The following is a 15021-nucleotide window of genomic DNA, read 5'->3' on the forward strand; positions in this document are numbered from 1 at the left end:
AGTCACATGGGGGGACCAAGGGAAAGACCAGTGCACCCAGTAGCTCTTCACTACTCCTTCTCCTTCTGTCTGCACACCGCTCTTCCCCGAATCCCCTCTCACTGCCCTCACTTTCTTATCTTTGCCCTCCTGACTCAAGTGGGCTGGTCCCTTATTGGGGTGCCATGGCTGGGTCACTTGGTGCTGACTACCCCGCAGGGATCCCGTGGGTCCCAGATGGATGGACGGACGGATAGATGGACGTAAAGTAAAGCCCCAGAGTTTGAGCCATGGGAGGTGCGCAGCCAACACTGCCCCTCCCCTGTCCCCTTGGGGGAGTGCGGTGGGTGGACGGACCACTGTGACCCTGAGCCCTCGAAGCAGCCCAGACTGAAAGCGGAAGTGCCCCGGGGTACGCAGCGAGCCAGGCCAGAACCCCCATGGGGCGCGCCGGGGCGGGCACGGGCTGTCCCTTCCTCCCGCCGCGCCGCGCATGCTCCGTGCCCCCACCCCACCCCACCCCCGCGCCCCGTTCCCACGCCGCCGCCGCCCCGGCCCCGCCCGTGCCTCGGCCCCGCTCGTCCGCGCTGGACTGACGGACGGCCGCTCAGAACGCGCCTCCCGAGCGGCGCCCAGCTGCGAGGTCGAGACCCAGCCAGGAGCTCCGCCGCCTCCCGGGGGCGCTGCCCCGGAGGGCTTCTCGGAGGCGGCGGCCTTGGCCTCGGGCCTGCCCGGAGGCTGGGGCAGGGGGAGGAGGGAAGGACAGCCCAGAGGCCCGCGAGCCCGCTCTCGGCAGGTGGCCGAGGGACACCCTAGGAGGTGGCGAGCGCGAGCGCGGAGAGCTGCCGGCCGACCCTCGGGGCCGCCCCCTTCGCCCGCCGGGGAAGGGCAGCCCGTGTTTCCCAGTTTCTCTCCTCTGACTGCGTTTCGCCGCTGATTCTGGGGCTGGCAGGAGAGCATCCCGACGCCAAGCTGCCTGGTAAGTTTGGATTTTGCGCCTCTGCGTGAGGTCGCGGCACTCCTGCCCGGGGGCACCTGGCGAACCGTCCGCAGGCATGGGCCCTGAGGGTGCCCGGACGTGCGCCTGCGGCTCTCAGGGTTGGGGGTTTGTGCCCCTCGGTGGTGTGGAGGGTCGGCGGGGACGAGCACGCCAGGGGAAGGTACAAGAAGAGGAAGCCAGGGGCCGGACGGAAGGACCGCAAGGGCAAGAGCTGAGCTGGCCGAGCGGGAAAGTGTGCGGGGCTGCCATGCAGGGCCAGCTGTGGCGGCCCTCCCGTCCAACAGACAGCTGCGAAGCACGCCTGCGGGCCGGGCTGCGGGCACTGCAGATATATCCTCGGGGCACAAAACCGCAAAGCCCTGCTCGGGGGTCCAATTTTAGTGGCAGGACACAGGCAATAAAGAGTAAACGTTTCAAATTAAGAACTACAGAGTACGTTAACCAGTGATAAGTGCCGCGGGGGAAAAATGGAGCAAGGGAAGGGAGGTGAGCGGTGGGGCTGCGAGTTTAAGTAGTGTGGTTAGAAGGCAACATTTCCGAAAAACTTGAAGGAGGTGAGAGAGCATTCTGGGCAGAGGGGACAGCCCGTGCAAAGGCAGGAGTGGCCTGGTGCGTGGCCGGGGCAGGGAGAGAAGAGGGCAAGGTCAGGAGATGGGCACCCCAGGAAGGGCTGGCAACAGGTGGCCTCTTTCTGTCCGGGTCAGCCTCTGCCCCGGGAAGGGCAGGGCCTGGAGACACGGGTTGCAGAGTTGGTCCTCAGAGGGCTTTGCTTGGCCGGGCAGCAGGGGTGGCCCTGGGCTGACCTGGGGCAGCACCCAGGCTGGATCTCTGCTCCGGGCTGAGGCTGGGCCCCCCACGGCCTGGGGCCTCCGGCCTTTCCACCAGGTGGGTGGCAGGTGACACAGGTCTCAGGGAATGCTGCGTGGGGCCGAGAGGAGGCAGTTGGGGTCTTGAGTTACCAAACACCAGAGGAAGTTGCAGCAGGAAGGAAGAAGCCCAACCCTAGTGGCCCTGCTTATCCCTCCTCGCGGACGAGAAAGCCCCAATTCCTGATCCGGCCTAAGTGGGGTTGATGAATGCCTTTCCTGTTGTTGTTTGTTTGTTTGTTTGTTTTCTGTTTTCTTTTTCTGGGGAAATAGCCCCATCTTGTGGTCTTCCAAAGACATCAACGCTGAAGCCCACTGGCTTCTTCTCCCTCTGGGGGCCACGTCGTTTCAGGCTCTACCCGTCCCGCCGCCTGCTCCGCGTATACTCGGCTTTGCTTTGCTTCGGCTGGGCTCAGCAAGCGGCCTGGGGGTCTGCTCCCCTCCGTGGGGCGGACCGGTGTGGGAGGGGCACCCAGTTACCCTGGCTCCCCGGGCCTTCCCAGCTTCTTGCCCCAAGTGCTGCTATCTGAGGGACCCTCACCTGCGTGCCCGGTGTCCTACTTCAGGGAGATCTGAGCGTCGGGGTCTAGAATCATCCTGCAGCGTCTCCTCCGCTCTGGAGGCCCACCGACGTCAAAGGGTCTCAGGAGAAGCCACTCTCCAGTTCCGCAAGCTCCTTCCATGTCCTTCCTTCCATTCCTGCTTGGGAGTGTCTCCCCGTTACCACCCGGGGGTGATGGGGCATTAGGGTCTGTGAGGACAGGGCTTGTCGTGTCTCTTTCCAGGATTTGAAATTATGCTGCCTTTGGGGCATTAGGTCTCAAGGATAGACACTGCTGGTGCCTCCGACGCGCCTCGTGGTGCTGACCTTGAGCGCTGGTCTCCGTCTACAGGCGAACCCTGTCCGTGGCGTTTCTCTCGGCAGGCACAGCTCGTTTCTTCTCTCTTGGGGGCTTGCACTGCAGCGTGTCTTGGGATGGAGGATTACAGAATAACGCCGCTTCTTTTCAGCTTTTCTGTATTTTTCAAAATGGATGGTGACCTGGCAGTACAGTCGTGATAGAGAAAAAACAAGCTTGTGATGTGTCTCAAAACAATTTGATGCTAGTCTGAAAACCCTTGCTATTATCAGTATTCTTCCCTCCCCACACCTTTAGCTGGTGCAGGTCCCCCTGTGACTGATGGTGTGTCCCAATGAAACATGTCTGGCCTGTGGACAAAAGGATGACCACTTGACAGCGACACTAAGTATATTTGCAACTTTGTGCAGCCATCACCACCGTCGACCTCCAAAATATTTTTATCACCCCAAAAAGAGACCCTGTCCTCACGAAGCAGTCAATACCACCCCCCACCCAATCCCAGCCCCTGGCACCCAGATCTGCTCTCTGACTCTCTGGATTTACCTAGGACTCTCTGGACATGTCATATGTTTTATAAGATTTAAAGGTTTTTTTTATAGCGAGCCACAGGACAGTGACACTCTGGAGAGATGACAGGCAGAAGGAGGGATGGCTGCCACGAGGGGTGGCGCACCTGGGTAGGGATAGCTAGTGTCCTTGGGGTCCCTGGGCAGTGGCCAGTTTGAATGGTTTCACAGGCTCCGGTGCGTAGGAGCTGTCCCTAGTTGTCTGGTACCTGGCCACGGAGTGTGAGACCCTGATAAGGAGGGGTTGGGGCCTGGGTTTAGTGGCCCCAGAGAGAGGGGCTTTGATATGGGAGGTAGGTGGGGTGGGAAACTTCGCAAGCTTAGCAAATTGCTTGCGAAGGCCAAGGAGAAAGAGTTTCTAGTCATAACTTCAAAACTAGGTCAAGAAAGCTCTTGTGAAATATTATATTACATCATATAAATAGAATCATGCAGTATGTGGCCTTTTGTGCCTGTGTCTGGCTTTTTTCACTTAGCATCGTGACACTAGGTTCAGCCACATGGTAGCGTGGATCAGCATTTCATCCCTCTTTGTGGCCAAATAGTATTCCGTCGTGTGTCTAGACCATGGTTTGCTATCTACTCTTCTGTTGATGGACGTTTGGGTTGCTTCCACCTTTGGGCGATTGTGAATTGTGCTGCAGGTAATTCACATGGGTGGACATTTTTGTGCAAACACTGTTTCCGATTCTTTTGAGCATATACCCAGGAGTGGAATTGCTGGGTCAGGCAATAACTCTGTTTACTTACTGAGGGACCACTACACTATTTTCCCTTTTAATTCTGAACACTGTCAAGCAAACAGACAGGTAGAGAGAATAGTCTAACCAAGCCTGGTACCCACCTCCCAGGGTTAGCAGTGGCCTCTAGCTCCAGCTTGCCTTATTTGCTTGGCTCCCCCCACCTCGCGCTCCCTCCCTCCCTCTCTCTCTCTCTCCCTCTCGCTCTCTCGCTCTCTCTCTCTCGCTCTCTCTCTTCCTCCCTCCCTCCCTCTCTTTCCTTCTGTCTTTTGTATTTGTTGAAGCACTTTAAAGTCACTTCACATGCCCTTTTCTCCCCAAATGGTGTGATGCGTCTCTTGAAAAGGACATTTTCTTCCATGACCTGGTGCCACTATCCATCCAACACATGGGCAGCAGTGGCCCCACTCTCACCCTCCACTCTCCGCAACGCCTTTGACTCCTCTTTTGTTCACGTCAGCATCTTATCAAAGACTCCCATTGCACTTGGCTGTTGGCCCCTTAAATCTCTTTTCGTCCAGAACAATCTCCCTACCCAGCCTCCTCTTTCCCCCGTGACACTGATTTGCAGAGGAGACCAGGGAACAGCCCACCTTCTGGATCGGGCGCCCCCCTTGTGGTGCCTTTAACTGGTCCCTCTGTCCCCAGGGTCCTCTGTAAACTGGATGCTGGGTCCCAAGGCTGCATTAGAATCAGGTCAAGCTTTGGCAAGAGCCCCCCTGGGCATCCCCACCAAGGGGACATCCTACTTCTGTCCCACCATTAGGTTCGCTTCCTCTCTTGTGACCAGCAGTAAACGGGGAAGACATCTTATGGCAGACCCTTCCCCCTCAGGCTTCACCTAATGGTTTTCGCGTCCATTCGACCTTAAGAGATTCTTTCTCTCTGATTAGTATAAACTTCTCCATCAGACACGCATTCATTTATTTATTCTGGGCCAGTGTTAGCTGACGGCTCATCACAGGTGATAAGGGAATTTGGGGCTATTTAACTTGCCTCGAGGACCCCATCCCTTTGCCCTCTCTCCTGGGGCAAAAGCAGGCTGCGACGCCCACTCCCTCCCTCCCCCCGCCACTGCCTGTCTCCTCCGCTCCTCCGCCCGCGACTCCCATGTTGTGGCCGCCAGTTGGGTGGACATATCCTTGGAGCAAACTTTCTTTTGCCCCACTGTCTTCTGGCATTGAGGGCTGATGTGGAGAAATCTGGTTCTGTCCACTTGGTTGGTGATACGCTCTTCCTGCCTTAGCGTGAGCCCCGGGAAGCCTCACCTTCTGCCCCTCCCACCCCCCACCCGGCTCCAATTTTCAGCACCATGACCGCCCAGCTAGGGCCCATCTCAGGGCCGGGTATGCGCCATGCCATTGGCCAGCTACTCTCTTTATTCACCCCCAGCCCGCAGCTCTCGGCCTGAACGCTACCCCTCCCCCAGCGATGGGGGGCCCTCCCTCTTGCATCCCACTAGCTTGGTCTTTCTCTTTCCTTGAGAGCAAGTCTGTTTGCAGGTGAAGGAGGTATGCATGTTTGGAGTTTTTCTTGTTGTTTTTTTTAATTTAATTTAATTTAATTTTTTTATACAGCAGGTTCTTATTAGTTCTCTATTTTATACATAGTAGTGTATATATCTCAATCCCAAACTCCCAATTCATCCCACCACCATCACCCTCCCCCTGGAGTTTTTCTTTAAGAACCCCGACCTCAGGGGGCAAGGGGGTGGCAGTGGGGCTTCCAGGGATGGCTAGAAAGTCAGGATTGGGGCGCTAGCCACGTGGGAGGAGGGCTGAGAGAGGAAGGAAATGAGAAAAAGGAAAGAAGAAACACACTCCCTTGAAAGCCTGGCTAGGCAGGCCCAGCACAAGGAGACGGAATCCTTGTCTGGTGAAGAGAGGGGACAGAAGCTCAGTTTGAGAAAGTGTTATGGGTTGAATTGTGTCCCCCCCCCAAAAGATATGCTGAAGTCCTATCCCCCAGCAGCTCTGATTGGGACCCTATCTGGACGAGGTCACACTCAGCTCATGGGCTCAGCTCACACCTGGCTCTCTGCACATTAGCGTCTCTGCGCCCCTGCAATGGCAGCCATGCTCCTGATGGCCAGACGCAAGGTGAGTGGAGCTCCCTGACTGTGGGCGGCATCTCCCCCAGCAGCCTCTCTCCGCCGCTTCCTCCTGTCCCATCCTCACAGCTGTTGCCGAGCTCTCCAGGGCCCCACCCCCACCCCATGTTTAGTTGCTGCCAGCTCATCCTGGGGCCCACGGAGATGAATTCCCCTGAAGTCACAGCAATGGGTTGTTTTAGGTGCCAGTATCTTTTGAGGACGTGTCTGTGTACTTCACCAAGACAGAATGGAAGCTTCTGGATCTCAGACAAAGGACGCTCTACAAGCGAGTGATGCTGGAGAACTACCACCACTTGGTGTCACTGGGTAAGGACCTCACACACAGCCAGGCTCCCACCCTGTGTCTGAACTGTTTATTTCTGAGCTTCTTTGCTTGTTGGTTACTGTGAGTCCAAGAATACATGCATTTCCCCATCAGGTCAGTAATCCATTGACGCCCAACTTTTACCTCAATAGCGCAGTGTTTAGCTAAATGGTTTGGGCTTGTAGGTGTTTTAGGTAAATGCGTGGGCCCCCGTCAAACTTATTTTGATACAAAATCACGAGTTAACTAAATCTCTTCTACCCAAAAGATAGATGCAAATTAGCCTTGAATATTTATATACATTAATGTATACTTATTTCATTTTTACCAAGGTTGCCTTTACATTCGTTTCATGTTCTAGGGTTTACAAGCATCTGTTCCTTGCCTCAAGCCACAGAGAGCCCAGGACATAGAGGCCCAGGACTTGGAGAAATCGGGAAAGAGCTGGGGCATGCTCCCCCACTGCGCCCCTGCCTTTGGGGTTGCAGGGGATCCTTTTGTTCTGTTTCTTCTTTTAGACTCTACAGATTCCACCTCAGTCATCTAACCCCACAGAGGGAGACTAGCTTCTTCCCCTTGGTTGTTTTTGACCCTTATCAGGCAGATCTGGGGTTCCCCAGGGAAGTTGTGGATTCCTCAGTGGAGTCTGGCATAAGGAACAGAGACATCTGCTCTGTCTGATGGTGAAACGGGGCTTTGGCTTTCGGGGCACAGGCAGCCCTTCAGCTCTGTCTGCTTCTTGATACTCCCTGGGGCCTTGCTCCAACCCTCTGTTTGTCCTTCAGGGTCTCCACACTGATCCCCCATTTCCCACAAGCCAGCCCGTCCTGCAGGCCAAATAATAACATCATTATCCTCTTGGGCTGAATCACCACCTACTTAAGATTCACCGTGCATGCCTGGCCCCTGTACACTCAGAGCACCTTGCTTCCTTAGAGGGACTCTGCCGTTTCTCTGGACCTTCCCAGTGGCACTTTCTAGAAAGTTCTTCATTCTCTGTTCCTGAAGATACTAATGCTGGACTGAGTCCAGGAGTGACTAACCTGCTTCCTTTTCATGGACAGGGTTTTCATCCTCCAAGCCTCACCTGGTCTCCCGGCTAGAGCGAGGAGAGGGGCCCTGGGTAGCAGACGTCCACAGGATGGGGACCACCACAGGGATGCAGGCAGGTGAGTGAGGGGCACTTTGTCGGCTTGCCTAAGCCATTGGCAAAGAGCAGCGGCTGATGGAGGGTGGCATGGCCACTTTGGGTGGGACCTTCTCTTTCGTGGCAGATTGAAATCTGTCATGGAGTCCCCTGTCTCACACCAGCTCTGATATTTCTAGCTTGTTGCCGTCTCCTCCCCTCTTGCCCTCCTGTCTGCTGACGGTTATCTTGCTTCTTCTCCCTCGTCCTCAACTCCTGATTCAGCTCTTCTCAGCCTTGGAGTAAGGGTGAGGGTGAAGAACAAACCTAAATAGAGACCCAGGGAGGGGGTGACACTAGTTGGTGCTCTCTGTCTTTACAGGTGACAGGATGAAGAGCAAACCGATAATTTCAAAGCAGAAAAATTGTCCAGAAGAACTCGCAGGGGCTGACCTTCAGGGTGGCAACAAGGGCCAGGTAGCCGGGCGGTCAGAGGAAACACTTGAGCACAGACGGAAACATGCTTATTGCCCACAGACAGGTTTCAGCAGGGGTGACCCTCCCAGGGAGAAAGGCCAAGGCAGCTCCCCAGGTGAGGAAAGAGAGATACAGAGAAGTAGCTGCAGAGGTAGGCAGGATTTGGTTCTAAGGCAGCAGGGTTCCAAAGGCGCAGAGAAACAGTTCCTGTGTCAGCAGTGTGGGAAATCCTTCAGCCGGAGCTCCAATCTCATCAAGCACCGGATCATCCACAGTGGCGAGAAGCCCTATGAGTGTGGCGAGTGCGGGAAACTCTTCCGGCGCAGCTTCGCGCTCCTGGAGCACCAGCGCATCCACAGCGGTGAGAAGCCCTATGCGTGCGGCGAGTGCGGGAAGACTTTCACGCGCAGCTCCAACCTCATCAAGCACCAGATCATCCACAGTGGTGAGAAGCCCTACGAGTGCGGCGAGTGCGGGAAACTCTTCCGGCGCAGCTTCGCGCTCCTTGAGCACCAGCGCATCCACAGTGGCGAGCGGCCCTACACGTGCAGCGTGTGCAGCAAGGCCTTCAGCAGGAGCTCCAACCTCATCGAGCACCAGCGCACACACAGCGGCGAGAAGCCCTACACGTGCAGCCAGTGCCCGAAAGCCTTCAAGGGCATCTCCCAGCTCATTCACCACCAGCGCATCCACAGTGGGGAGAAGCCATTCGAGTGCAAGGAGTGTGGGAAGGCCTTCCGGGGGCGCTCGGGCCTCAGCCAGCACCGGCGGGTGCACAGCGGTGAGAAGCCCTATGAGTGCAGTGAGTGCGGGAAGACCTTCAGCCGGCGATCCAACCTCTTCAAGCACCAGGTGGTGCACAGCGAGGAGAGACCCTACAAGTGTCAAGACTGCAGGAGGGCATTCCGCAGCGGCTCCGTCCTCCTGGAGCACCGGCGCACCCACAGCAGCCTGCGGCCCGGCGCCTGCGGCCACTGCGGCCAGGCTTCCAAAGGGAAACCGCAGCTCGGCCGGAAGCCGAAAACTCACCGCGGAAGGAAGCTCTCGGAGGGGATCAACTCAGAAAAGGTGCCGGCCTGCCTGGTCCTCTGGAGAGCCACTGCGGAGCCCTGCCCCGAGGACGAGAAACTCCGTCCAGACTCCGCCCACGCCACCGCCCCCAGCGCCTTCTGATGGGGTGCACCGTGGGAGGGCTGGCTTTAAAATGAGGCCCACCTTCCCCACCTCATCCCCCTCCCTTTGCTCATTGATGATGCTGCAATTGAAGCACCGAGTGCACCGCAGGCAGACGGGCCCCTGCGCCCGTGCCGGCTCCTGTGCGGTGCGCACGGGCGTGTGTGTGCCGCCAAGGTGCACACACATTTGTATTCCACCCTGGAGCCGCTGAAAGTGCTCTTGCCCCATGTGCCTGGGGCCTGAGTGCTGTGGGTGGGAGGGAGCGGATGCCTTGAATTAGGGAGGAGTGGCCCATCTGCTCTCGTGGGGGCCTTCACTTCACCCAAAGACTTGTTAGCGTTTCCAGGTAGAAGACACGAAAAGCACTTTAATCCTTTAATAGCTTAATAGTGGGAGGGACCTGAGGGCATTCAAAATTTGTGGGCTCCACAGCGAGGCTGTGGCTGGACTGTGACATCACCTAAAATTCATCGAGAAATGGTCTGAAAAAGGACTCAGGCAACTGCACGTGCCCGCGCCGGCAGCCCCTGAAGAGTGGCATCTCCTCGGCGGGAAGGCACAGGACACCCTGCTTCTGGGAGGAGCAGCACCAGACCCCATCTTCTGGGAGCTCGGGGGATTCCGCCGGATGGCTGGCCTGGGCCCTGCAGAGAAGATGAGTCCTGGAGACTCTCGGCTTCTCCGCCCCAAGAGAGGAGCCCTTTGGCTCTGGTCCCTCCCAGCTGCCACCAGCTGCCCTGCTGCCTTTGGTCTCCTCCCCGCACCCTGAGCCCCTGGGCTCACCCCACCTGCTGCCTTCAGGCCCTGCCTGCAAAGGCCGCACTGGCCTCTCCGCCCCTTCTCCCCACCCTCAGTGCCTAAAGCTCCAAAGTTAGCTGCTCCCCCTGCAGCAGCCGTCCCTTGTGGCTGGTGCCAATCAGGAGGAAAGCGGCCGGGTCAGGAATTTGCACAGAGTGTGCCCAGTAATGGCTCTCTCTCCTCAGCTCTCTTTCACGTGACATTTCTTAAAATATTAGAGGTTCAGTTGCTTTGAATGTTTTTGCCTTCAGGGGTAATGTAAGTCAAAGATAGAGATTTTTGCCATATGGAAGTGTCAGGTAATCACTCCTTAAATAAGAATCTGTCCAACTCTCTGAGAAGGCCTCAGGCAGGAGAGAGGGGGCCGCCCCAGGCCCGACACCAGTTAGTGTGCTGGCCCCTCTTCTCACTCCCCGCCCCCGGCCTTAGCCCCGTAGGGACGGGGTGGACCCTTCAAGTGGCACTTTACTGCAGGCCGTGGGAGACTCTCCAGGGAGACCTCGTGCCGCCTGGGGGGCAGCTGCTGGCAGGTTCCATCCTGTCTGCTCACTCTGTCCCCAGAGCTGGGACCAGGAGTTCTGCCGCTTGCCGTTCTCAGCCCGGCGTCCCAGTTGGCTCGCCACCTCCTTCCAGCCCCCTTCGCCACCGTCACAGGCTGCCCGAGGGCAGGTGGGTGTGATGGAGGCCCCCCACTGGGCCTCTGAGAAGCGCGCACTTTCCCTGCCAGACAGGGGAGGGCCAGACACCATCAGGAGGGTGTGGGAAAGCCTGGAAATACAGGGCTCCTTCTGCGCATGCCACTTGGAGCTCCAACTGCTAGGACAACTCCAGAAGTGAGAGAGACAGAGAGAGAGATCGAGGAGTTTTATATAGATAGAGAAGTTTTATCTAGATATATTAAAATGACTGTACACACCTGTGACTTATGGAAAGTTCCAGAGTTGTAACTTGCTCTTGTCTCATAGCCTCCTTGTGCTCTGCATGTCACGTTGTCTTTGAGCCCAGAGCTTGGCACTTAGTAAATACTTGTGAAATGAGTGTTGCCCCCTTAGCACATTGAACTCAGGTTCTAGGCCACAGTCGGCTCCAGCCTTACCTTGCGGCAGTGGAAAGTATCTGCAACCTTGGGTTTTCCGATAGAAAAAGAAGTATTAGGAGCGGTGTCTTTGGAATCCATGCTAAGGTAGCTGGGAAGCATGTGTTTCTATGAGGTGCACACAATGCTTGCTCAGGCGGCAGGGCTTCGGTAGACCAGTCCCCACGCAGGGCAGGGGACAGCGCCTGAGGCCTTGTGCTTGGGCTCCGGCCTCTTTTTTGTTCAGCCGGGGCTGCCCAGGATTGGGGCGACAATTGCTACGTGACAGGCCCCGGTAAGAGCGTAGATCCGTGCGCACTGCCGTCCATTTCCATCGCTCTAGGAAGTGAACAGCTTCGCTCTCATGGGCCAGCCAGCAACCAACTTTTAATAAAGAAGAGTTGTATCTCCCCAGCATAGCATCATCGCATTGGTTCTACTGGATAAGCTAACTCGATTTTTAACATGAGTGCCTTTTTTTTCACCTTGGACCCACCCAGAGATGACTAGATACTGGGGGCGGGGGTCGTGATGTCCAGTGTTTTCAACAGAAAGTGGACTTGCCGGGAAAGATGCCAGGCACCTGCACTCCGGTCTCAGAGTGCCCTGAAAGGCTCCAAGGTCTCCAAATGCTTACCCAGATACATGACATTTATAATAGTAATGCATCTTTGGTTTGTTAATTCTCCATCTAACCTCACTCCTGATCATTAGATGTTCACTCTGATGCAGTTTTGAGTATCATTTTCTTTTAGATGTGGTTATCAATCAGATGTGCAACAGAAACTGAACGGGTGTCACGTGGAATCAGCCAGAGAGTGTCTGGAGAGGATGCTTACATTTTTCCCTCTACAGTGCCTTGAAATCTGGCTCCCACCAGGCAGGGTGGGGGACTGCGATGGTGGCCCGCACTTGCTTTCTGACGACGACTGGAGTATAAAAGCTGAGACTCTTGGGGGATGTCCTGTCTGCTTTCCAGGCCCCCCCCCCACCACCACAGCGTCCCTTCACACTTCTGGACTGGGCTTCCACTCCAGAGATGAACTTGCAAGACGCTGGACCAGCCCATAGCACATCATTTGCCCTTTGAAACTTTGGACACTTTTCAAGAGCTGTTTAAGTGCCGTGGCAGTATCTTCACGTAACTGGTAAACTGTCCCAACTGAATTCATTTACTTTGGGTGCAGACAAATAAGGAAGGTCTGGGTGTTGGCCTTGAACGGCACCCTCTGGTGGAGACGGCATCTACTGCGGTTTGAAGTAACGGCTAGCAGTTGGGTGAAAGGTCTCAGGAAAGGCCGCTGACCTAGACGTGGGGGGAAGCCGAGAGAGCGTGTCTGGGCGCCCCTTGGCCCCTGCAAAGGGAAGGCGGGAACCCTTGAAGTGGAGCTGCACGGGGACCAAGGGCAGCCACCCTGAAACAGCATGGATGGTGTCTTAGAACCTTTGCTTAGATTGCCTGCGAGACTTGCTCTGCTTTGTGAAGCTGCCAGGACCCCGCCTCTTCACTCCCTTCCTCAGCGGTGGGACACAGTGGCTTTCAGTTGGGGCTGCTAAGTCTACGCCTGGTTAGGTAACGAGAGGTGACACGCCGTCTCTGGAGGTCAGGGTAGGACTAAGTAGCAGGCGAACTCCCAGGACAGGAAGCAGAGGTCGAGGGGCTTCCAGTGGGTAAAGCACAGGGAGCGTGTGGTGCTTTCAGGAACCCTAGAAGGGCGGAGGGCTTTCTGTAGGGCAGTCATAGGGTAAAAGGTCATTAGAACCAGAGGGCAGAGAGCCAGGGATGCCAGGTGAAGAAGTTTGGTCTCTAGCTGGTTCCTGAGGAGGAGGAATTTTTTTTAAAACATGAAAGAATTATTCTAAGATCAAGGAGGAGAAACGTTGACGCAGATGGTAACTGCTGGAGTGTGTGAATTTACACATGGATGACCACCAAGTATAGACAGTAGAGTCATCTAGACAGTTCTGACGCGCATTGGGTGTTCACCTATGGGAATGAATGGCAGCAGCCCACCACTCATGATGCTTTGACATGAGCAGCCTCAAGTAGCACTTTGGGGAACTCCCACTTGCCCTGGGAGTTATGACAAATATCTGGAAAACTTAGATGGTTTTCTCTTATGCTAGCCTCAGTGTGTGCATGACTTCACAACACAGGGGCCCTCCAGGATTTGAAGGTTGCTGATTCTTCATCTTTCTTGACAGCCTTATAGACGTATAATTGGTGTACAAGAAACTGCACATATTTAAATTGTACAATTGGATGAGTTTTGACGGCTTTCCACCTGTAAAACCATCACAGCAATGAAGACAGTAAACATACGCCCATCACCCTGCAAAGTTGCCTTGTCCCCCGGGTGCTCCCTCCTTCCTGCCCCTTCCTCCCCCCAACCCCGTCCCCACAACCACTGCCATTTCTATCAGTACACATTAGTTTGCCTTTTCTAGAATTCTGTGTAAATGGAACCATGCAGTATGCACTCTTCTTGCCTGGCCTCTTAGTATAATGATTTTGAAGTTCATCCAGGTTGTTGTGTGTATATCAATCCTTCGTTTTTTATTGCTGAGTACTATTCCATTGTGTGGATGGACCACAATGCCTGTTGATGGACATTTGGGTTGTTTCCAGGTTTTGGCCTTCACAAATAAAGCTGCTGTGAACATTTGTGTGCAAGTTTTTGTGTGGACAGATGTTTTCCTTTCTCCTGGGTGTGTAGCTAGGAGTGGAATTGCTGGGTCACGTGGTAACTCTATGTTCAACTGTTTTCCAAAGCCGTCGCATCACGCTACCTTCGCACCAGCAGCGTATGAGGGTCCAATTTTCTATGTCGTCCCCAACACTTGTTTTTGTCCGTCTTTTTGATTCTAGGCCTCCTGGTGGGCGTGAAGTGGGATCACGTTGTGGTTTTGATTTGCATTTCCCTGATGACTAATGATGTTGGGCACCTTTTAGTGACCTTGTCAGCCACACTCATATCTTCCTGGGCGATGTGTCTGTTCAAATCTTTCGCCTCCTCCTCTGTGTCTGTGTCTCCTCTCCTGTCTCCTGTAAGGATATCTGTCATTGGATTTGGGACCCACCCAGCTAATCCAGGAGGACCTCATCTCAAGATTTGTCATATATCTGCAGAGACCCTTTCTCCAAATAAGGTCACATTCACGGAGTCCAGGGATTAGGACATGGAGGCCCCCATTTAGAGACAGGAACATTCTGAAGCCCAGGGAGCTGGGGGAGGGATGGGGGCAGTGCGCAGGGGCAGCGTGTAGGGTCAGAGGCCATGACGAGAAGAGGACATGCCAAGCATCTAGGCCAGGGTTCCAAGTAGCAGGAGCTGTATCATAGCTGACGCTCACTGCCCAGCTGCTGTGTGCCCAGCCCTGGGTGCGATCCATCCTCCTGGCACCACTGTACTGTTCCCATTTTACAGAGGAGGAAACTGAGGTTGACCTGTGAGGTAATTCTTCCGATCACAGAGTTGGGGAACAGGGTGGGTAGGGGCAGGGCCCAGCACCCAGGCTCTCCCACGGCAAAATCTGCTCACATCACCAAGAGCCGAGGCTCCCTCCCGACTGCTGGGTCCCTCTCATCACCACCGTGCGGCCCGGGCCAGGGTAGGCACATGTGAGGGGAAAGGTTGATTCCTTGCTTTTTCTCCTCTTTCTCCACGAGCAGGATTTCCAGGTTCTCCACCTGACGTGCCCTGGCGGGCAGGTGAGATGCTCCATGTGCCGGGGTCGGGGAGTGAGCGAGCAGAGAGGCTTCGAGCTGTCAGCAGGAGAACCGGTCACAGAGTCTGTGCTTGGCCTCACCCCTGATCTCCAAGCTTCCAGCTTTCCAGCCTCCTCCTGCCTCCTTCCGCCTGGCCCGCTGGCCCGTCCTCCCCAGCCGCCGTCACCAGCCATCCTTCTGCGGGGCTGGTCCTCGGGGGCCGCCCGGT

At 55.6% G+C, this 15021-nt stretch overlaps 1 protein-coding gene across 5 annotated transcripts; it reads left to right on the top strand.

The window, feature by feature from the left end:
- Positions 1-572: 572 nt before the first annotated feature.
- Positions 573-13667, top strand: ZFP92 (ZFP92 zinc finger protein). 5 transcript variants are annotated; one of them, XM_036840956.1, is made up of 5 exons: positions 573-958; positions 5983-6113; positions 6307-6433; positions 7496-7600; positions 7940-13667. In XM_036840956.1, exons 2-5 carry the CDS (start codon positions 6081-6083, stop codon positions 9205-9207), a joined length of 1533 nt encoding a protein of 510 aa, XP_036696851.1. In that variant the 5' UTR covers positions 573-958; positions 5983-6080; the 3' UTR covers positions 9208-13667. The 5 variants fall into 5 exon arrangements, with proteins under 5 accessions (XP_036696851.1, XP_036696852.1, XP_036696854.1 ...); XM_036840957.1 differs by having other exon boundaries at positions 5986-6113; XM_036840959.1 differs by having other exon boundaries at positions 6063-6113.
- The last annotated feature ends 1354 nt before the right edge of the window (positions 13668-15021 follow it).

Source organism: Balaenoptera musculus, chromosome X (assembly GCF_009873245.2).
Source record: "Balaenoptera musculus isolate JJ_BM4_2016_0621 chromosome X, mBalMus1.pri.v3, whole genome shotgun sequence".
Lineage (NCBI taxonomy): Eukaryota > Metazoa > Chordata > Mammalia > Artiodactyla > Balaenopteridae > Balaenoptera > Balaenoptera musculus.